We start from the raw sequence: 22,396 nt of genomic DNA, 5'->3' as shown, positions 1-22,396 counted from the left end.
CCAGCTGATTGCTCAGCTAGAAGAGAACGACCAGCCACAGGGCCAGGATCTTGTCCCCAGGGGAAGCAGCCAGACCCCCCCTGAGAGTGTGTCAGGCTCAGAGAGGGGGAGGAGCGCTGGAACCCACAGGAGAGATGAGACAGCTTCCCCCAGGAGGCCTGCAAGCTGCAGCCCATCTAGGGCAGGGGCCAGCCAAGCAGAGCTGCGGCGGCTGGAGATCCAGCTGCGGATCAAGGAATTGGAAGTAGAGGACCGAGAAAGGGATCGCCAAGATCGAGAGAGGCAGCGGCAGCATGAGCTGGCCATGGCAGAGCGGAGAACCGGCGGGGCACCGGCTGCGCCAAGTGCGGATGGGCCCCAGGGTCCCAGGACTGCCAGATGCTTGGAGAGGCCCGTGGTGGCCCAATTGAAGGACATGGGTGACATAGACGGGTTCCTCAGTGCCTTTGAGAGGGCCTGTGGACTGCAACGGGTTCCCCCAGCTGACTGGCTGCAGGAGCTCATCCCCGCACTGAGCCAGGAGGCGGCCGGAGTGCTCAGTCAGCTGGAGGACCTACAGCCCGGGGATTACAACCGAGTCAAGGAGGCCCTGCTGCACAAGTTCGGGCTGACCCCCGAGATGTACAGGAAGAAGTTCCGGGGGGTACAGAAAGGGCCACGGGAGACCTATGTGGATCTGGTCTCCCGCCTGGCGCAATACTGCCGCAAGTGGGTGTCTGGAGTCGGAGCCCAGACTGCAGAGGAGCTGCTCAAGCTGGTCATGATGGAGCAGTTCTATGCAGCGTGCCCACCCAAACTGAGGCTGTGGCTCAAGGACCGGAGACCAGAGAACCCCCAGGAGGCCGGGAGACTGGCGGATGAGTTCACGGAGAGCCGGTCCGGGTGTGAACGGGAGTCCCGGAGAGAAAGGGAACCGCGCAGAGACCGGATCTCGGCTGAGCGACGGAGGGAGTCAACTACGGGGCGAGACCAAGGAACAGGTCGTCTGCGCCCCAGAGAACCAGCCAGGGCCTGGACAGAGACAGCCCAAAGCCTAACTTGCCAGCGCTGTGGGCAAAAAGGCCACAAGAGGGCTCAGTGCACCAGGTCCCAGGACCGGGGACTTTCCAGGGTTAACTGGCTGGGGCGGGAGGAAGGGCAGGCAAACCTCAGCTCAGAGAGAGGGGAAGGATGCTCAGTGCACCTCCCCTGGGAGGTCTGATTCTCAGGAGGCGGATTTCTCCGTGTACCGGGTGGGGGCAGGACGGCCCCTGCGGAGCGAGTGCCTCATACCCCTGGAGGTGGATGGTAGGAAGGTGACGGGCTTCTGGGACACGGGGGCGGAGGTGACTCTGGCCCGATCCGACATAGTGGCCCCGGAGCGGATACTACCCCACGCGCAGCTGACCCTGAAGGGCATAGACGGGTCCCCGTTTAAGGTGCCTGTAGCCAGGGTGCATCTGAAATGGGGGGCGAAGGAAGGCCTCAAGGAAGTGGGGGTGCACCCGCACTTGCCCACCGAGGTGCTGATGGGGAACGACCTAGAGGAGTGGCCCCATGAATCCCAGCGGGCTCTAGTCACTACCCAGAGCCAGAGCCAGCGGGGGGCTGACAACGTGGGTCCAGGGAAGGACTCCTGGCAGCGTCCTCAGGGTCCCATCCCAGTGGACACGGGGTCCAGCCAGGCTGGGACTCCGGACCTAGGCAGAGGTGGGGGACAGGTCCCGATCCCTGCCTCAGCAGCTGAATTCCAGGCTGAGGTGCAGGCAGACCCCTCCTTGCAGAGGCTGAGGGACCAGGCTGGCCTCCGTGCAGCTCAGCCCCGGGGGAGAGGTGGCCAGGAGAGATTCCTGCGGGAGCGTGGGCTCCTGTTCCGTGAGTGGCCCCCCCCCAGGAAGGCGAGGGCATGGAGGGTAGAGCGGCAGCTGGTCGTCCCCCGAAAGTATCGCCTCAAGCTGCTGTATTTGGCCCACGATTCCCCCGTTGGGGGCCACCGGGGGATCCGGAGCACCCAGCTGAAGCTGCTCCAGCACTTCTATTGGCCGGGAATCTTTACAGCCGTGCAGCGGTACTGCCGGTCCTGTGACTCCTGCCAGAGGGGCGGGAAGGCCCAAGACAGGAGGAAAGCGGCTTGGGGGTCTCTACCCCAGATAGACCCTCTGGGCTGGCTGAGAGAGTTATGGGAGGGGAAGTCCTCCCTGGATGGAGCATCGGGGGTGGAAGCCGCCCTGGCTGTCCAGAGAAGGCTCGCTGGGCTCATGGCCCCGGCCCGAGAAACCCCGGCCAGAGATCAAGGCCAGCGGAAGGGTGGGTGTGACCCCCGAGGACAGGCCTGCGCCAGTCGCCCTGGAGCGGGGCGGCGAGTGGACAGAGGGAAGCCAATTCATGTGGGGCCTCGCCACGGCCGGCCCGAGTCAAGGGGAGCACCCATGTCCCCGGGGCGGGTTCCCACGCAGAGGACCCGAACTTCCCCAGGTCACGAGCGGAGTGACCCTGCTCAGTTCGCTCTCGGAGGGGGGAGAACTGTGACGTAGTGGGGGTACCTGGCTGGTTTCTATGCTGCTGGCTCTGGGGGAACCCCCACTGGCTGCCGTGGGTACCACGACCCAGCAAAACAGGATGAGTCACTATGCAAACCAGTGGCCAGACACCCCCCATGGAGAGGAACAAAGGAAGGTGGAATGCTGCCTTGGCTTGGGGGCAGGGCTGGAAGTGAGTGAGTTGGTTGCTGGCTGTCGGAGGGCATGGAGGAGAGCCTAGGGGAAGGGGCTGGAGTTTAGGGGCCCAGTCTCCCCCATCTCAAGGGGGCCTGAGGCATCCTAGCCCAGTTCCTGTAACCAGATTACATCTGTGCTGCGCTGTGCTGGAGGAGCAATAAACCACCCTCAATTCCACTGGCTGGTGCAGTCTGTTTGTGCCATTTCGGGGTGCAGGAGACGGGGAACCCCCAACGCGCCGTCACACCGAGTTAAATGCAAATTGTCATCTCAGTGCAGGGAATGCAGGTCTGACCCACCGTCTAAGTCGGCACAGGTATTATGGGACCCTGCTTTCAGAGTGATGCTCTGTGGAAAAGATCTGATGGGATCCTGGGATGCATGAATGGGGGGAGGGAGGGGTGTTACCCACCAGCCCTGTGGTCTTGGGGAGCCAGGGAATGACATTCATGGAAAACCAGCCCCCCCTTCTCCTAGGCCTCTGCTAGAATCAGACAGAGCAATGAAAAGGCCAGGGAAGACACACCTAAACTCACTAAGGAAACACCCCAGCCTCATCTGCATTGAAGATAGAACTCAGTAGCATACAGAATGGAGACCAGCTCTTCCAAGGCAGGAACTGCACTGAACTATGAGATACCGAAAGCAGAGAAGCACTGCCTGATGGGAAATCTAAGCTCCAGATGCTAATGAACCCAGGCCTGCTCACACCCAAATTAGTAATTATCAGACCAATTCTAGTAACGATCCTATTGACATCTAAAATACTGAAACTGCCTAGTTGCATTGTGAGCTCCTTCAAGGAACATCCCCCATAACCAGGGGTGATCAGTTTCTGTTGTCTCACCTCTTTCTCTTTGAACTATTGTCCTAGCCCTACAAAAACTCTTATCCTTGCTCCAAGGAAAACTGCATCAGTTCCATTGAGACTTCTTCATCTCCTATCTGATCATGCTGGGGGCTCTGCTCTGCTTGTCTCCTTCCCTCTGGCCCCCTGGCTACCATCACTATCTGGGAACTCCGATCAGTGGAAGATCCATGGAGTGGTGAGGTCTCTCTCTCTCTCTCTCTCTCTCTGTCTCTCTCTCTCTCTCCCATCAGCTAGCTCTCTAAGCACAGCCTCCTGATCCTGCCCTGTGTAAACTGTTGTATGGTTACCTAACATTTGTAATCAGTTTCAATTTAGATTTAATATTGTAACTGTTTGAGATCTATTCACTACTGAGAAATAAATCACTTTCATTATTAAGCTGGTTATTTCTCTCTCTCATACCCCAGAGTGTTGGGAAAATGTGGTAAGAGGGGTGAGTTGGAGCAGGGGACAGATTTTACCTCTACACCTAGAATCGGTAAAACCAACTTTGTCCTGTCCTGGAGTCCAGATTTGGAAAAAAAGGATGTCAAAAAGTTGGACAAGGTGAAAAAATCAGCCAAACACTAATCTGAAGCTGGACAAAATGCCTGACACAGAGAGACATGAAGAGCTTCACCTACCTATCAAGAAGAGAATCAGGCAAGAGATTCATGGGAAGAAAACCCTGGGTAAGAGCAGGCTCTTTAATCGAGCCAAAAAAGGCAGAGCACAACCGAGTAGCTGGAAGCCGAAACCAGAAAAATTCCGGCTGGAAACGACTGCCAGAGTTTATCACTGAGGGTGATTAACCATTGGAACAAATTACAGCACAGAAGTTGTACATTCTCTAACTCTGCATGTCTCTGGATCCAGACAGGATGTTTTTCTGGAAGATCTGCTTGCGGGCTTGTCTACACTTACCAAGCTGCAGCTGTGTTGCCATAGTGTATCAGTGTAGACATAACCGTGCAGGGTCCCCTCATCAATCGGTCCCCTCAGAGGCGGTAACGAGAATGGTGGAAGAGCTAGCACCTTGGCCTCCTGTTATCGACACTGGGGTCAAGTGGCTGTCGATATATTTTTCATTACATTCAACAAACCCCGCATCTTGACAGGGGGTTAGACTAGAGGGCCTTGGTCATGTTCCTTACGATGCAAAATCCTAAATTAGACCCTGTCTTAGTCAAACACAAATTATGGAGCTCAACATGGGGGTAGCTGTGGGGATACGGGAACTCAGACTGGATGTCCTAATGGAGCTTTCTGACTAGGAATCTTAGCAATCTACCGACAAAGAAACTAGATCAGGCATTTTCTGAATGCTGTCTCACAACACACGAGCAAGGGGATATTCAGTTAAACTGAAAGACTTGAAGATATAAATCTGACAAAAAAAAATTCTATTAAACCCATTTCTCCTGTGGAACTCCTTCCCAAGACATTATAGGAGCACAGAACCTACCTGAATGGGATTCAGAAATGGATTGGCCATTGTAGGTGGTACTGCCAGCGCCACCTTACGTTACGAGGTCTGACCCCTTCAGGTAGAAGTCCTCGTTTCCCGTTGCTTCTGAGTTGGCCAAATTCAAAGTAGTTGGACAGGACTTTCCAAGCTGAGAGTTGGCGTCTGGCACAGTATTATTAGAAAGTTTCAGGCACAACAGTTCAGCTGAATTCTCCAATGAAGCTAGGGAAGAAGATGTTTTGCCCATGGTGAGACCCACAGACTTACCGTCTACCACATCACACCCCCTGTGCCCTGCCTTTGTAGAGCAATAAAAGGATACCTGTGAATTTTGTCTTCCTTGGGAATCCCCTTTAGAACGCTCTGTCCCGCATCACTCTCAGCACAATATCTCCTGCAGCATCCCATGCTGAGAGACAACACTTCTGTGCGCTGATTATTATATAGCTCCGTGCAATCCCAGCGAGGTTCCCTCAGCCTCACAAGCAGACGTCTCCATGTGAGCAGGCTGGAGGAAAGCCAGTCTGGGCTATTTATCCATCTTTAGGAGTACACACTAATTAAAGACCCTTCCCAAAGGGAGAGGAGAACTCTTGGGCTCTGGCCTGAGCCAGGGAGGAATTGGCTGCTCTGTACGTCCGTGTGTATTTCACAATTAAAGTTAATTGGAAGAAAACCTGGCATAATGCTGAGAGCTCTGTGATGGGGTGATGTTACAGAAGACCCCTTCGGGGGCCTTCCAAGGCGCTGACACAGCCACTGCCATTCACCTTCCCACTCTGATCCACCCCCGATGAACTATTTGGGTAAGCCCCCATTAGCACTGAAAGGGAGACTGTGAACACTGGTTGCTCCCCCGGATAATAATTGTTTACACTAGGCTTGATAGTAAGTAAAAGTGATTGTAGTAGGTACAAGTAGTAGGATTGAAGAAGTTATAAGTGAGAACAAGCAGAGCAAAGTAGGTTACAAATCACAAGTAACAGAAGCACTTGGCGAACGCTAACATTAAGATCTGCAGCACAGACTAGACTATTACAAACTCACCCTAAAACTGTTTCTGTTCCCACTGCACCTTCAAAATCAGAGTCATCTCCCTTCCCCTGGGGTCTCTGGGGCTACATCTGCACTGCAGGCTTCTTGCACAAGAAGCTTTTTCCGGAAGAGATCTTCCACAAAAACTTCTTACGCAAGAGCGCATCGAAAAAGTGATGCCCTTTTGTGCAATAGAGCGTCCAGACTGGATGTAGAATAGTGATAGAGATGCAGCCGTGTTAGTCTGGTGTAGCTGAAACACAAGACAGGACTATGTAGCACTTTAAAGACGAACAAGATGGTTTATTAGGTGATGAGCTTTCGTGGGCCAGACCCACTTCCTCATATACCATATATGGTTGTGCCGATTTTCTTCCACATATTGATCTGAGGGAGTGGGTCTGGCCCATGAAAGCTCATCACCTAATAAACCATCTTGTTCATCTTTAAAGTGCTACATAGTTCTGTCTTTTGTTTCAGACTGGATGGGCGCTCTCTCGAAAGGAAACTCTGATTGCTTTGAACAGAATGGCCACCAGGACACTTGTGTTTTTTTCTATTTCCTCTTTTTGTGCAAAAAACCCTGTTCCCAGACCACACACACCTTTTTGCACAAGTGCTCTTGCACAAAAAGGAATTATTCCTCATAGAAGGAGGAATACCCATGCCGGAAAACCCCTCTGTTCTTTTGTTCTACTCTGCGAGTTTTTGCGGAAAAACTCTGTAGCGTAGACCCTCCTCGGGTTCATTCCACCAGCCCAAAGACAAAAGACTCCAAACTTCCTACTCTTTGTAAAGAATTCCCTTTCTGCATGGAGAGTCGTCTGGTCACTCCCCACCAACCACTGCTAGGACTTACAGACAAAAGTCTACTTGCATATGATTGCCCAGACACTGAGGCATCCCAGCTTAGCTCAGCTTTTATCGCTGTCTACACAGCAGGAAGTCGAAGGAAGAACATTCTTCTTTCCACTTCCCTTACTCCTCCTGAAATGAGGGTTACAGGAGTCAGAGTAAAACATCCTCAAGCTCGACACTATTTGGAAATAACGGCTTGTTGTGTAGACGCGCTCAATGTTATTTTGGAATAATTAACGTTAACGTTGCTAACTGCTATGTAGACATACCCTAACTGAGAAGCAGAAAAGTGTCTCCTGCACGTACTGTATGTCCCAGTGACTTCCCGTATGTTCTCAAGATCCCAGGTGATTGTGGCAGCAGAAACACCTGTATGGAGAAGCACTGTCCATTGGACATAATGCTCACACTGTCCGAGGCTGTTTTCAGGAGAGAAGCAGATTATTTGTTCTTCTCACTCAGAAAAAAAAATGGCATTTTCATTATTCATGGGAATGAACTGAGAACAACCGAGCCTGCGAATGCCAGTTCCCTATGCCATGTGGTTACATGTGCCAGTAATTACTCTGCCTCGTGGTGTGGGAAACCTTCCTGGGTACCAGCAGGAAACAGGAGGGTAGATACTGGGTGTCCATCATTGTCCCTTATCGCAATGAAACCCAGACAAGTCCATGAGGAAGGGAGTTCCCATGCACTTGGTTGTCCAAAATCTGAGAGTGGAAAAAACCACAAACGTTGGCCAAAACGTGTTCGAGGGGGAAACATCCCAAGTGGGACACACCTCAGGGTGTCACTGATAGCAACTGAATACCTGCTCACTTGGAACTGTGGCCCAAACCAAGCCAGTGATTGGATGCCTAAGGAATGACATGTGGAATAAGCTGCTCTGGACAAGTGCACAGTTATGTAAAATGGGCCTATTGTACGTGGGACGTGTCTAGGGCATGGTCAGAGCAGGGGCAGGGCTTGGGAAGGGGCTAAGTGGGGCAGGGTGGAACAGGGCAGGGCATGTGGTGGGGTGTTCGTCAGGGCCCCACACCTGAGGTACTGGTGAGCTGCTCCAGGCTCTCTATCCCCCTAGTAACTGCCCTTCCCTGGGCTATTCCTTGCCCCTAGTTACCCCCTGCCTGCCCCCTGGGATATCTTCTGGCTGCATGGCCCCTGTCTGAGGCCTGAGCGAGCCGCCTATTCACACGTACCCATGAGCTACCATGTCCCTGCCGCCTGAGCTACCCACCTGCCTGCACACAGCCCCTCGGCACTCCCGTTTCTCCACCCTGAGCCACCCTCTCCCTGCATCCTGAGCTGTGTTCAAACTTTCTCAGCTGATCCTCCCCCCACCCCTTTACAGTCATAATTTTTGGTTGTGCCTCTCCTCACCACAACCTAGACAGGCTGGATGGGCCTAGGATCCTGTCAGTCTGGGACTCACATCTCCTCCCCCCTCCCACCCTCGGGGCCCTCACAATCCAACCTGCAGCCCCCCGACAGGTGCCGCGCGGAGTGACAAGAGGGGTCACATGCCCCCAAGCACCATGGGCAGAAGGGCCAAGGGGCCAGCAGCCCAGAGTTTCTGGACATCTGGGGCTTTAGCAGGGGGAGAGGGGGCTGGCAGCAGTTTCAGGGCCCAGCTCTGCCCCCACTTGCTGGCTGCAGCAGGGGAAGCGAAACCAGCAGCCCCAGGTCACGCTGCTCTCCCAGCGCAGCGCTTGGAGGAGGGGCTGGATTCACCCTGATCGGTGGGGAGCAGAGCGATGTGAGCGAGGGAGCAGCCCCAGCGGAGGTTGCCGCTGCCAGTGAGTGCGGGGATCCCTGCCAGCCACAGATCCCTACCCCGCTAATCCCTCAGGCCCCATCATTTGGGGAAGAAGTGGGGCAAGAATGGAGCAAGGGCCGGGAAGAGGTGAGGCATGGAGCAGAGAGGGATTTTCTCTGCCCTTCCACACACTGGGGCGGGGTCACATGGCCAGTGTCCCTGTGTCACCCCTCAACAGTCGATGCTGAGTGTACCTACACCTGATGTCCTCCCCCTTCAACCAACGACAGCTCACCTCACCTATGTAGGAGCAGACGTTACATTTTTAAACCCAACCAGAGCTCTTCAGCAACCAGCCACAAGTTATCAGAGCACGTTGGTGTTAGAGCCCAGTGTATTTATTTTAATCTCAATCATCTTTCTTTTCTGTAAGAACAAGATACAGTTCTTCTGCCAGCTAACTGCTAAAAAACGCCCCCCAAAACCTAGAGTTTTTATCTGTCAAAACCCCAGAGCTTTCAAAGGCCTAAGTGGTCACTACAATGAAGGTTAAATTCCCCCCATTCCTAAACCAGAAATGGCTCCCTTGCCACATGGTGGGGAGGGGGAGATGATCCAGTGAGGGATAGAAGGATGGGAGCAGGTGCTAGGGCAGAGTTATGGGGGGAAGAGGATGAGAAGAGGCAGCATGTTGGCAGAAATGGTGGGGCAGGAGGGGTTGCTTTATGGGTACAGTTCTGAGCAATGAGATTGGTGGCAAATGTCTCACTTCATGAGTTCTACTCCTGCCGCTTCCCCAGTTTGCCATGCTGAAACAGCGCGGTAAGGGCAGGAAAATATATAATGTTGTGTCTTTGCCTGGCTAGTAGGGAAATAACAGGGCACCATGCCACCCGCCATCCCTGAATGAAGCTTACTCTGGGTGCATCTACACAGCACCTGAAACTCAAAATAAGATATGCAATTTGTGCTATGCAAATTGTGTAGCTTATTTCAAGTCTATTTTGAAATAGCTTATTTTTTCTTTTGGTGCTGTCTACACAGCGCCAGATTTCTACATAAAGCAATACTTTGAACCATCCCTTACTCCTCGTAGTATGAGGGCAAAATAGTGTGTCTGCTATATTTCAAAATAGCAGATGTGTTCAAAAGGCACAGGGTAGCTATTTCGGGAGACCTTCGGTATCCTGAAATAACTCTGCTGTGTAGACATACCCTATGAGAGCCAGTGCTCCAGGAGAAAGCATTAGTTCCCTTTCTGAGTGAAGAGACGGAGCAGCCTGTCCCGGATCTCTCTGGTCCTCACCCCGTAGATGATGGGGTTCAGCACGGGAGGGAACAAGGCATACATGTTAGAAAGGAGAACATGGAAATGCAGGGCCACACTGTGGCCAAATCTGTGCATCAATAAGGACAACACACATGGGATGTAAAAGGCTAGGATGGCACCCAGGTGGGAGCCACAGGTCCCAAAAGTCTTGCACCGGGCGTCCTTTGTGGGGAGGTGGAAGACGGCCCTGAGGATCTGGGTGTAGGAGATAGAGATAAAAACTACATCCAGACAGGTCACAAAAAATACCACAAAGAGTCCGTAGTAACTACTGACGCGGATGTCAGCACAAGCCAGCTTCACCATGGCCATGTGCTCGCAGTAGGTGTGGGGGATGATGTTGGTTCTGCAATATGGCCACTGCCTTGCCAGGAGAAGACCGGGAAGTGTGAGTACACCACTGCGCAGAGCCACAGTCAGACTCATCTTGCCCACCACGGGGTTTGTCAGGATGGTGGAATGTCGCAGGGGATGGCAGATGGCCACATAGCGATCCAACGCCATGGCCACTAAGATCCCAGATTCTATCATGGAAAAGCTGTGAAGGAAGAACATCTGGGTAAGGCAGGCATTAAAATCTATCTCCCTGGAATTGAACCAGAAGATGCTCAGCATTTTGGGCAGGATGGAAGTGGACAGGACCAGATCAGTGACAGCCAGCATGCAGAGGAAATAGTACACAGGCACATGGAGGCTCGACTCCTTCTTCACAATGAAGAGAAGGGTGAAATTCCCCAAAACAACTATGGCGTACATGATGCAGAAGGGGATGGAGAGCCAGATGTGGGCGGCCTCAAGGCCAGGGATGCCCAGCAGGATGAAGGAGGAGGGGTTGGTGAAGTCGGTGGTGTTGAAATCTGACATGGAGTAGGGGAGAGGGCGTCCAAGTCTGAAGCAGAACGGTGTCTCCTGCTTGCACCGTATGTTCCCTGGTGTTTCTTTAGATGCCCATGGACAGGAGGAATGGCTGCAATACAAACACCTGGATGGAGAGACAACATGAATATGAAACACAACGTGAACACATGGGGCGGGCTTTTTTGAATGTGTGAGGCAGATCAGCTGTTCTTCACACTGAAAAATGACAGTTTCATCCATCAGAGAAATTAATTATGAACACCTGACCCTACTAATGCTAGTTCCATATCTGATGGTGCTCCATGTGGCAGGAATTCCTACATAGCATGCAATGGGAAACCTTTATAGGCACCAGAAGAGAACACAAGTGTGGATTCTGGCTTTCCCTCATTATTCCTTAATGCAGGAAAATCCAGGCTAAGAGAGTCTACAGCAGGAGTGGACAATAATTTTCCATAGGGGGCCACTCCAAGAATTTGGGGAGTAGCCGAGCACTGCACCCTTCTATGATATTAATGCAGGGATCTGGGATGGAGGTTGGGTGCAGAAAGGACTTTGGGAAAAGGGGATTGGGGTACAGGAGGGTTCTGGCTTGGAGGAAGGGTGTAGGAGGGAATGCAGGGTCTTGGAGGGGGTTGTAACCTGGGGCAGGAGTGCAGGGGTTTGGGCTGTGACCAGGGACAGCAGATTGGTGGGGGTGAGGTCTAGGAGGGGCTTGGGACTTAGGAGTGGTGCAAGAATAACAATCAGAAAACAAACGAGTGCAAAAAAGAAAATACAAGACAGGTCTGTGTTCACTGTAAAGTACTGAACAATGGAGGGAATGTTTAAGAAGAATAGTCAACAAGGTTAGGAAACAATGGAAAAGCCCATATTGGATTCATTAATAAAGTAGAGAAATAATGTAATCCATGCCAAGGAACATCAAGGCTTAGGGAACACAGGTCTTGTCAAGTAAATCCGTTTGCATCCTTTAAAGGGAATATTGGTTTTGTTCATCTCATGAAGCACAAAGATGCTATAAACCGATTTCTCGGAGGGTATGTCTACTCTGCAGAGCTTTTTCGGAAAACGGGAACGGTCACTCAGAGCAGGGGAAGGATTTTCCCTCTGCACGTGGCATTGGGGAACCCACCTGCATGCAGTTTTGAGCTCCATATTTTGATAAGGAGCTGGAAAAAAGGAAGTGGTTCCAAAATGGAGCCGCACAAATAACCTGAGTCTGGACAAAGTGCCCGGCAGAGAGACTGAAGGAGCTTCACTTCGACAATCAAGTGAGACGTGCCTGGGTAGAAAGCAGTGGGCGAGGACGGGCTCTTTAATGGAGCACAGAAAGGCAGGGCACGACCCTGTGTCTAGAAGCAGAAACCAGACAAATTCCAGCTTGAAACCAGGGCCAAACATTTAGCTGAACTGTTGCTACAAACTGCGCAGGGAAGTGCTGGATTCTCCAACACCCCGTATCTCCCGATCCAGACGGCAGGTAGAAGATCAGCTTGAGGGCTTGTCTACACTTCAAAGGCTAGAGCCGTCCTGCTGTAGCACTTCAGTGCCAACATTGCTTACACCAAGAGCAGGGGTAGTCTTGCAACCACGGGTTATCCACCTCCCTGAGGAGGTTGCTGAGTTGGTGGAAGAAAAAAGACACGCTCACTGAGCCTGTGAAATCCTTCCTCAGAGCAAGTCTTACTCAGGGAGCTCAGTATGGGGGTAACTGGGAGGAATGTAATAACCTGTGTTATCCAGAAGCGGCGAGGAGTCCTGCGGCAGACTAACTGAAGTGTAGGAGCATAAGCTTTCGTGGGCAAAGACCCACTTCGTCAGATGCATGTGTTATCCAGGACGTCAGACTGGAATATTTAATGGAACGGTCTTCCCCCAGACCCTATAAATCTATTGATAAAGACACTAGGTCTGGCATTTATATTTACGCTGTCTCAGAACACGAGAACAAGGGAACGTTCCGTTACATTGAGAGTCTTCCCATGTATCGCCAATGAACAAAAACGGTTTACGTAACAGCTATGTCACCTCTTGAACTTCTTCCAAAGATACTAGTCTAGCAAAGAGCTTTGCTGAATGATATTTAAATAAATTAAATTAATGGAGATTACTTATCTGCTAGAAATAGAAGGGACCTTGAAAGGTCATCAAGTCTAGTCCCTGCCTTCACAGCAGGACCAAGTACCATCCCTGACAAATTTGGTCTCTGCAAGGATTGAACTCACAAGCCTGGGTTTAGCACACCAATGCTCAAAACACTGAGCAATCCCTCCCTCTCAGGTGCTGTTCCACCGGTCTATATTACAACGGCATTCCCTTCAGTTGTGCAGGCTGATACCTTCACTTAGAGGACCGTGTTTTCAGTTGCTTCTCGGCTTGCCCAACTTGAAGCATCAGAACTGAGATGTCTAAGCTGGACAGCTGCTCCCAGCACAGATTTTTTTCCAGTTTCAGGCATAAGCGTTGAACTGAATTGCCAAATGAAGCTAAGAAGGAAGATGGCTGCTTATGTTGACAAAAGATTCTCAACCTTCCAGTGCGGAGCTCTTCCCCCTGCGTGCCTGAGAGGGGATATCATTCAGGTTACAGCTCCCACCCCCAGGCAGATGTGCCCGTATTAATATCAAGAGCCCTGAAATGCAAGAAGAGGAGGGGACAGTGTCTGAGCAGGAATTCATTGCGGCTCCTGAGGTCTTCCCTCAGTTTTTATTCTAAGCAAAATTTTGTCTCAGGGCAGTATGAGCAAATTAGGAGCCATGGAAGCAGAATTTGGCCTTGTATCATACATCTACTGACACCTTTCCCCCTGAAGGGTTCTCTGTGATACCGAGGCAGGCACATTGGATAGGGAGCCATGCGCTGGGGGGATACATTGAAAAATGTGACATTTTGGCCAGTGATACTGGAGCAGTTATAAACTGTGACAAGAACCCTGTGATGGTTACAGTCTGTGTGGAGCAGAAAGGGCCCCGGCTGACTCCCTGTCCCATCATACACACCTGGCCCTGGCTTTGTTGAGCCAGACGTGCATACCTGTGAATTTGGAGGCATAATGATTTTCCTGGGGAATCTCTCTTAGGCTACCATGTGCCACATCCATCTGACTCCAACCTCCGCTGAAAAATCCCATGCCAAGAGCTGATAGCAACCGGCACGGTTTATAACACGGCTCTGTGCAGTCCCGGTGGGGTTTGCTCAGCCTGTAATGGAAAAGCGGCATCTCCATGTAAACAGGCTGGAGACCAGCTTGTCTCTGTCTCAGTGTGCTTTATGCAGCTCTAGGAATAAACAGCAATTAAGGACCGTTCCCAAAGGGAGAGGAGAACTCTTGGGCTCTGGGGTGAGTCAGGGAGGAGCTGGATGTTCTGTCCATTCGTATTTCACACTTAGAGTTAATTGAACTTTGGATCATGTGGAGATCTCTAAAGGGTCTGATACTCTGCAAATGTCCAGGGTGGATGAGTAAATAGTGGACAGACAGACAGACAGACAAGTCTGGAGAAAGGGGCCTGAGATGTCCACATGACCAATTTTTGCCAACTAAACTCATGTCAACACTCAAAAGTCGACAAAACACAAATTGCCAGAGGGTGTTCATGCTTGCTCCTTCTGTCGACAAGTCACGTCCACATTGGGGGCACCATCATCGACATGTGCGAAATGCATTGTGGGAATGTGTCCTACAGTGCCATGCTGTGGGATGGCAGAGCAGATCCCTGCACATTTTGGGGTTTCCTCTGAGTTCTCCCGAAAGCAACCTCAGCTGCCGGGAGAACCATGAGCCTATCTGTGAGCTCTCCATGGTAAGGAAGATGAGAGTAGCAGTGTTTTTCCTCCCTCACCCCGCAGCAGCAGCCTGCCTGTCGTGTGTTCCTAGTGCCAGCCAGAACAGGAGCAATCCAATGGTTTGTTCTTTGATTGTTACACAAAGGAACAGCTCACTCAGTTGTCAGACACGTCCCGGGCTTTGGAAGGGGAGGGGCACAGGCCTGCGGGGCAGCAGAGATCAAAACACTGAGCAGAGCCATCAGGGCAGGCTTTCTGGGATACTGGGGGAAGCCAGTTCTGTCAACAAAACAAACAGCAGACACTGCACTAGCTCTTTGTTGACAATAAAGGAAGGGTGAAAAAGGTCTCTTGTGGGAGGGGGGGAGTATTTTGTCTTAAACTGTGGGGCTATGTCTAGACTGCCCCCTCTTGCCAAAAAATGTGCAAACGAGGCAAAGCATGGAATATTGTCATGCCTCATTTGCATAAGTAACGAGGCCCCATTTTTGTGGGAGAGGCTTTTGCGCAAAAAGGAGCCAGCTACACGGCTCCTTTCTGTGCAAAAACCCCCTCTTGCACAAGAGCCGTTCTTCCTGAAAAAAAGAGGACTAACGGCTCTTGCGCAAGAGGAGGATTCTGTGCAAAAAGGAGCCATGTAGATGGCTCCTTTTGGCGCAAAAGCCTCTTGCGCAAAAACGAAGCCTCACTAATTATGAAAATGAGGCATGGCGATAGTCCACGCTTCACCTCATTTGCATTTTTTTTGCTCAAGAGGGGGAAGTGTAGACATAGCCTGGGTGTTTTTCTGGACACAAGGCCCATTGCAGTGTGAACACTCTGACTGTTGTGTCACCAAAAAGCAGTTTGGGACAGTAAAAGTTGGCCCTGTAGACATGCCCTGAAAGGAGGCACAAACACTTTCTCCAGGCATATGGGCTGACTAATGGATTAGTGAACACTCAATCTCATCATTATACCTGTCAGCAGCTTTCACTGAAGGATCTGCTAAGCACCTAGCAAAAGAAAAAGTGACTTTCAACATATCCCCATTGTACAGATAGGCCAACTGAGGCAAGGGGAGACATAACTAGGCCAAGATTACCTAGAGATTGAGCGTCAGGCTCAGAGACAGAACCCAGGTGCCCTGGCTTCCCTGCTGTAACCAAGGTCTCTCTGTCACGCCAAGAGGGAAATGGACTCCCGCTCTGGCAGGGCCTGTTCATTGGGTGGGAGACAGAGGAAAGGCTGGAAGAGGGAGCCTGAGCCTTCACCATCCTCCCAAGGTGAATCTGAGGGTTTGAGACCGAGCTGGAGCATGTGAGATGTGAGATGTGAACCCCAGGACTTCACTTCTGCTGCAAAGAAATGGGGGACCGATGTGGATGCTGACGACCCTTGGGGGAGGCTGAGGAGCCCCAAGGCGGGAGCTTGGCCTGCCAGCAGGCGGCTAGGCACACTGAGAGCAGGTCTGAAGCAGACAGCACCACCTGATGGACGGTGGGAGTCTTGGGGACCGGGCCCAAGCTACACGGCCACCCAAGGGAGCCGACTTGCTGCAGGAGCCCACCCAGAAGGGCTGCGGGGAGAGTGGGGGGAAGAGATGTCACCTTGGTAACGAGCCTTGTTCAGAGCTGCCTGATGTCAGTGAGGAGTGAGAAGCCACCGGGCCCCATCCGCAGCCTGAGGAGACTGCCAGACAGCAGGGAGCACAGAAGATTTACTAGGCAACAGGGGCACAGACTTGTCAGAACAGAAGCCAGAAGCAGCCGGCAGCATCCATCTTGGGAGAGGGGGCTTGGAGTGAAAGGCCATGACCCTCCTCCCTGCACCTCATGCCAGCCAAGACACACTCAGCTCCCTGGTCCAAGCCTTTCAGGTCTTGGCCTTCGTCCCACTTCCTGGGCAAAGGAATCCCCTGTTCTCTCCCGGCCTGGGCTCAGGATATGGAAACATCAACCATTGCACCCATGGGGAAGACGGTCACACCGAAATCCCCCTCCCCACCTCGGTATTGGTGCAATGCCCAGGGAACAAAGGATAAGACTATATTAAAGGGGTCTCAGAACACTTGGGGGAGCGAGCAGCACAAGGGCAAGAGGGATTTACTGTTGAACAATGCACAGTCATGCACATGGCAAAGAATAACCCCAACTAGAAATGCCAAATATTGGGCTTTCCATTCCCACTCACGAAGGAGTCACTGTGGACAGTGCTTAGAAAACATCTGGCCAGTGTGCAGTGGCAGGCCATACAGCTAACAGAATATTGGGAACCATGTAGATAAAGGCTAGACAATAAGGCTATGTCTAGACTACAGAGATTTTTCCAAAAAATGTCACCTGTGTCTAGACTGCCATCGCGTTCTTTCGAAATTAAATTGAAAAGACACGGTGTTTTTTTCAACAGTGGTAAACCTCATTTTACAAGGAAGAACGTCTTTTTTTTAAAGAGCTCTTTTGAAAAAAGGTGTTCTTGAACGCAAACAGGGCTTTTTCAGAAGAGAGCGTCCAGATTGCCTGTATGCTCTGTTTCAGAAAAGGAGCTTGTTTCTCTGAAAGTCTTGTGGCTGTCTAGATGCTCTCTTTTGAAAGAGGCTTGTAGTCTAGACATACCCTAAGATACAAGTATTATATTGCTTCTATATAAATCCATGGTATGACCACTTTTGGAAAACCTGCATGCAGATATGGTCTGTCCATTTGAAAAAAAAAAGTTCTATTGAATTTGAAAATGATACAGATAAGGGAACGAGAAAAGGATTAGGCATAAAGAAGTCCTTCCATATGGAGAGAAACTTAAAAGACCAGGATGTTTCAGTTTCGAAAAGAAACGATTAAGGAGGGAGATGCTAGAGGTCTAAAACATTGTAAATGCAGGGGGGAAATGGAATAAGGAAATGTTATTCATTTCTTCACATGGGACAAGAGTCGGGGACAGCAAGGCTATGTCTAGACTGGCATGATTTTCTAGAAATGCTTTTAATGGAAAAGTTTTCCGTTAAAAGCATTTTCGGAAAAGCACGTCTAGATTGGCACTGACGCTTTTCCGCAAAAGCACTTTTTCCGGGAAAGCGTCCATGCCAATCTAGACACACTTTTCTGCAAAAAAGCCCTGATCGCCATTTTCGCGATCGGGGCTTTTTTGCGGAAAACAAATCTGAGCTGCCTACACTGGCCCTTAAGCGCAAAAGCTTTGCGCAAAAGGGACTTTTGCCTGAACGGGAGCAGCATAGTATTTCCGCAAGAAGCACTGATTTCTTACAGTAGGAAGTCAGTGCTTTTGCAGAAATTAAAGCAGCCAGTGTAGACAGCTGGCAAGTTTTTCTGGAAAAGCTGCTGATTTTCCAGAAAAACTGGCCAGTCTAGACACAGCCAATTGGCACTTTATCCTTCTCATGGTAGCGTACCACCCTTATTTTCAAATAAAGTAAAATAGGAACGTATGTCCAGCACAAAGGGTTCCCGTGTTTTCTTTATTTATGGCAGGAGTGGGGAACCTTTCACGGGTCTGGGAGCCCCTGAGACACAGAAAAAACAGTTGGGGACCACACAAGGGAGAAGGGAAAAAAACCTCCTTCAAAAATCCCCAACCTTCACTGCTGTGGCCCCCAACTTCACTCCTCTGTGCTCCAGCCCCATTGGGGGAGGGAGAGGGGGAGGGGGAGGGGGAGGGAGAGGGGGAGGAGGAGGGAGGACTGAGGTTAAAAATTTCCCATAGGCCAGATTCACTCTTCTGGGGTTTCAGGATAAGTGGATTTTGTGGACCCCCCCAGGCTCTGGGTTGGGACAAAAATGGTGGAGCGGGGTTTCAGTGTGCGGGACAGGGCTGCCAGTGAGAGGAATGGGGTGCAGGATCTGGGTGGACAGAGGGGTGCAGGAGCAGGCTGGGAGTAGATGTCTGACCAGCAGGGAAGGTGCAGGAACAAGGGAAGGTGCAGTCTCTGGCCCGGGGGAGTGTACAGGAGCAAGGGAGGATGCAGGAGCAGGTTGGAGAGGTGGGGTCTTGGCAGGGTGGTGGTGAGTGAAGGGCTGAAGATGCGGGGGTCTGGGTGTGGGGGGGCACTTACTTGCCTTCATGCCTTGCACCAGGCCCAGGCACCACCTCCGCTACTCCCATTGGCTGGATTTCACTGGAGTGCCAGTGCCGGCTTCCGGGGGGGGGGGGGAGCGGAGGAGATGGGGAGAGAGAAAGCTCCGAGCCTCATTGCATAATCTGGGAAGAACTATGCGGGTGGAGGGGCGAGCTCTGGCTCCCTGAGGCAGGGGGAAGAGGGAAGCTGAGCTCACGCCTCAGACCACATGGAAGGCAGCCACGGAGCCCCCTCCAGAACCCACCTCACCCCCCTGCCTTTAGTGGGTCCCTGTGCTGGTTGTCTGGTCACTCCCAGGGTGGGTGTGGCTTGAGCTGCTGAGGGCAGGGGGACTGAGACTTTAACCCACAACCCTACCCTCCTCAGGCAAGGGCTGTATCCCCGACTCCACTCCAGAACCCACCCCACTTCCCTACCTTCTGGGGTTCACACCTTTCACTCTCCCTTCCCCCCCGTGAAGCCTGCTGGAAGAAAAAAGCCAGCCATCAGGGAAAAGGCCCCAAAGGGGAGGGCTGGAGTCAGAGCTCTTCACTGCACCCCCCTGACTGTAGTGCCCTGGGCTTAGACCTGGATCGCCCAGCCCTAAGGCCGACCCTGACTCTGTTCTGCACGTCCCAGGTCTCCCTTTGCCAGAAGCTGGGACCGAACAACAGGGCTGAATCCCTCAGGGTATGTCTACACTACAGCACTAATTCGAACTAACTTAATTTGAATTAGTTAATTCGAACTAAGCTCATTCGAACTAACGCATCCAGACTAAAAAACTAGTTCAAATTAGCGTTTTGCTAATTCCAACTAGCATGTCCACATTAAGTGGACCCTGAGCCGGGGTTAAGGATGGCTGGAAGCAGTGCCGGCAGGGCAGCAGATGAGGACTTAGAGCGTGGAGCTGCTGTCTCAGGCTAGCCGAGGGCTGTGCTTAAAGGGACCCGACCCCCATCCCGGACAGACAGTTCTCAGGGTTCCTGGCTTGCAAAGCAGTCCTGGCTTGGAGTGTCCTGAGGGCCCACACTGGCCACATCACAGCACTCGGCCATCAGCCCGGCTGCACTTGCCACAGGCTGCCATCTGGGGAGAGGGGGCAATTGGGGGGCTGCAAGAGAGCTTCCACCCCAGAAGCCCGCAGAGCCAGCCCAGTACTCCCCATCGGGGGCTCGTACCCCATTCCTCCCTCACCTCCTTCCACTTACCCTTCCCTAGCCCCCCTTCCTGATGTACAAAATAAAGAAAACGTGTGGTCAAAAATAGAATCTCTCTTTATTGAACAAAACTCGGGGAGACTGGGAAAAGGAGGTGGGAGAGGGGAAGAGAGAGGGTGGGAGAGGGGAGGGCAACTACAACGATCAGGGGTTGGGAACAGGTCCCATATGAAGAGAGGCTAAAGAGACTGGGACTTTTCAGTTTAGAAAAGAGAAGACTGAGGGGGGATAGGATAGAGGTCTATAAAAGCATGAGTGGGGTGGAGAGGGTGCATACAGAAAAGTTCTTCATTAGTTCCCATAAAGAAGGACTAGAGGACACCAAAGGAAAGGAATGGGTGGGTAGCAGGCTTCAAACTAGTAACAGAAAGTTGTTCTTCACAAAGCAAAGAGTCAACCTGTGGAACTCCTTGCTGCAGGAGGCGGTGAAGGCTAGAACTAGAACAGAGTTTAAAGAGAAGTGAGATAAACTGATGGAGGTTGGGTCCATGGAGTGGTATTAGCCAGGGGGTAGGAGCGGTGTCCCTGCCCAAAGTTTGTGGAAGGCTGGAGAGGGATGGCACAAGACAAATGGCTTGGTCACTGTCTTCGGTCCATCCCCTCCAGGGTCCCTAGGGTTGGCCGCTGTCGGCAGACAGGCTACTGAGCTAGATGGACCTTTGGTCTGACCCAGGACGGCCATTGTAAGCTCAGGGCTCAGGGTCGGGGGTCTCAGTGGACCCCCTTGATTTTCATGCACACCTGCTCCTGGGTGGCCAGGCTGGCAGCTCTCCTGCCCTAGACGGCCACTTTCCTGTGCCTAGTGCAGAGGTCATGGACGAGGTCCACGATGTCCGTACTAGCTCAGGCAGGTGCCCGCCTCTTGCGGTCCCGGGCAAGCTCCCAGGAGACGCCAGCCTGGTCCCAGGAAGAGGGGGAGGGCTGGGGGGCATCAGGAGGCTGGCTCTAGCTGTGCCAGGTGCAGGGTCTGCTGGCTGGGTGCTGGCAGGCTTTCACCTGGCACAGGCACCGTAGCCAGCCCGTGCCCCTTTAAGGGGTCCGGGGCCGGGAGGGGGGGAAATAGAATTTCCCTGGTGGTGCCCAGAGTGGCCACCAGGGAAAGCTGGGGAGGGCTAGCCTACCACTAGTTCGAATTAAGGGGCTACACAGCCCTTAATTCGAACTAATAAGTTCGAACTAGGCTTAGTCCTCGTAGAATGAGGTTTACCTAGTTCGAACTAAGCGCTCCGCTAGTTCCAATTAAGTTCCAACTAGCGGAGCGCTAGTGTAGCGCTTATCAAAGTTAATTCGAACTAACGTCTGTTAGTTCGAATTAACTTTGTAGTGTAGACATACCCCTAGTGTTTCCCACTTCTCATTCCGTCGAAAGCGCCTGCTTTTGGGCACTGCTGGAAAGCAGGAGACTGGATTGGTTGGACTCGGCATGGCCATTCTGACACTGTTATAGGGAACCTGCATGTATCTGTCCTTCTAGAGAACCCAGAACGTCTACTCCCCTCCCAGATCTGCAGGAGAAACCAAGAGGCCTGTCAGAGTTTCTCCTTCTCTGCAGAGTTACTAACAAAGAAATTACAGGAAATTATTAACCTAACAAGGGTTCTGAAGAGACTAGCCACGACATATGAGACCATGGTGGGATTAGAGCTCGGTGCTTTTATTATTGTTTTATTTTTCTTTCTTTTCTATAAGAATGAGATATAGTTCTCCTGTCAGCTAATTTCTCTGCCAGAAAACTGGAGCTTTCAAGGGCATAAGTAGCCACTGGTATGAAGCTCAAAATCCCCACAGTGACAAAAGATAAAATGGCTCCCTTGTAGCATTGGGAAGGGGAGGGAGAGATGATCCAGCGAGTGAAGAGGAAAGGGTGGCAGCAAATGATAGGGGCAGAGTCCTGGGCAGTAGAAGAATAGAAGAAGCAAGGGTTATGGCCATGAAAGCACAGTCAAGAACAATTGGACTGGTGGCTCACCTATCACTTAATCAGCTTCCCTATTGAGTCATGCTAATACACTACAGAATGGTCAGGAAATGAGCTATGTCCTTTTGGGTATGTCTACACTACCCCCCTAGTTCGAACTAGGGGGGTTAATGTAGTCATACGGAGTTGCAAATGAAGCCCGGGATTTGAATTTCCCGGGCTTCATTTGCATGAAGCCGGCCGGCGCCATTTTTAAATGCCGGCTAGGTTGGACCCCATGCCGCACGGCTACACGTGACACGGACTAGCTAGTTTGTATTAGGAAGCCTAATCCGAACTAGCTAGTTCGTGCCGCGTGGCTACTAGCCGGCATTTAAAAATGGCGCCAGCCGGGATCATGCAAATGAAGCCCAGGAAATTCAAATCCCGGGCTTCATTTGCAACTCCGTATGACTACATTAACCCCCCTAGTTCGAACTAGGGGGGTAGTGTAGACATACCCTTTGATTAACTAGTACCTAATTTAGGACAGAGGGCCCACAGCCATGTCACCTGCCAATGAAACCT

The 22,396-nt window shown here is 51.7% G+C and overlaps 1 protein-coding gene across 1 annotated transcript; it reads right to left on the bottom strand.

Annotated features, from left to right (window-relative positions):
• Window positions 1–9,909: 9,909 nt before the first annotated feature.
• Window positions 9,910–10,857, bottom strand: LOC142830451 (olfactory receptor 52K2-like). Its single transcript, XM_075935417.2, has one exon. It carries the CDS (start codon window positions 10,855–10,857, stop codon window positions 9,910–9,912), a length of 948 nt encoding a protein of 315 aa, XP_075791532.2.
• Between the last annotated feature and the right edge of the window lie 11,539 nt (window positions 10,858–22,396).

Source organism: Pelodiscus sinensis, chromosome 1 (genome assembly GCF_052426305.1).
Source record: "Pelodiscus sinensis isolate ZL-2025 chromosome 1, ASM5242630v1, whole genome shotgun sequence".
NCBI classification, from domain to species: domain Eukaryota; kingdom Metazoa; phylum Chordata; order Testudines; family Trionychidae; genus Pelodiscus; species Pelodiscus sinensis.
This window is presented reverse-complemented; position numbering and strand designations above follow the sequence as displayed.

What these genes read in the sequence shown, in the direction of transcription:
- LOC142830451 (XM_075935417.2), bottom strand. Translation starts at nt 10,857, where the DNA reads ATGTCAGATTTCAACACCACCGACTTCACCAACCCCTCCTCCTTCATC.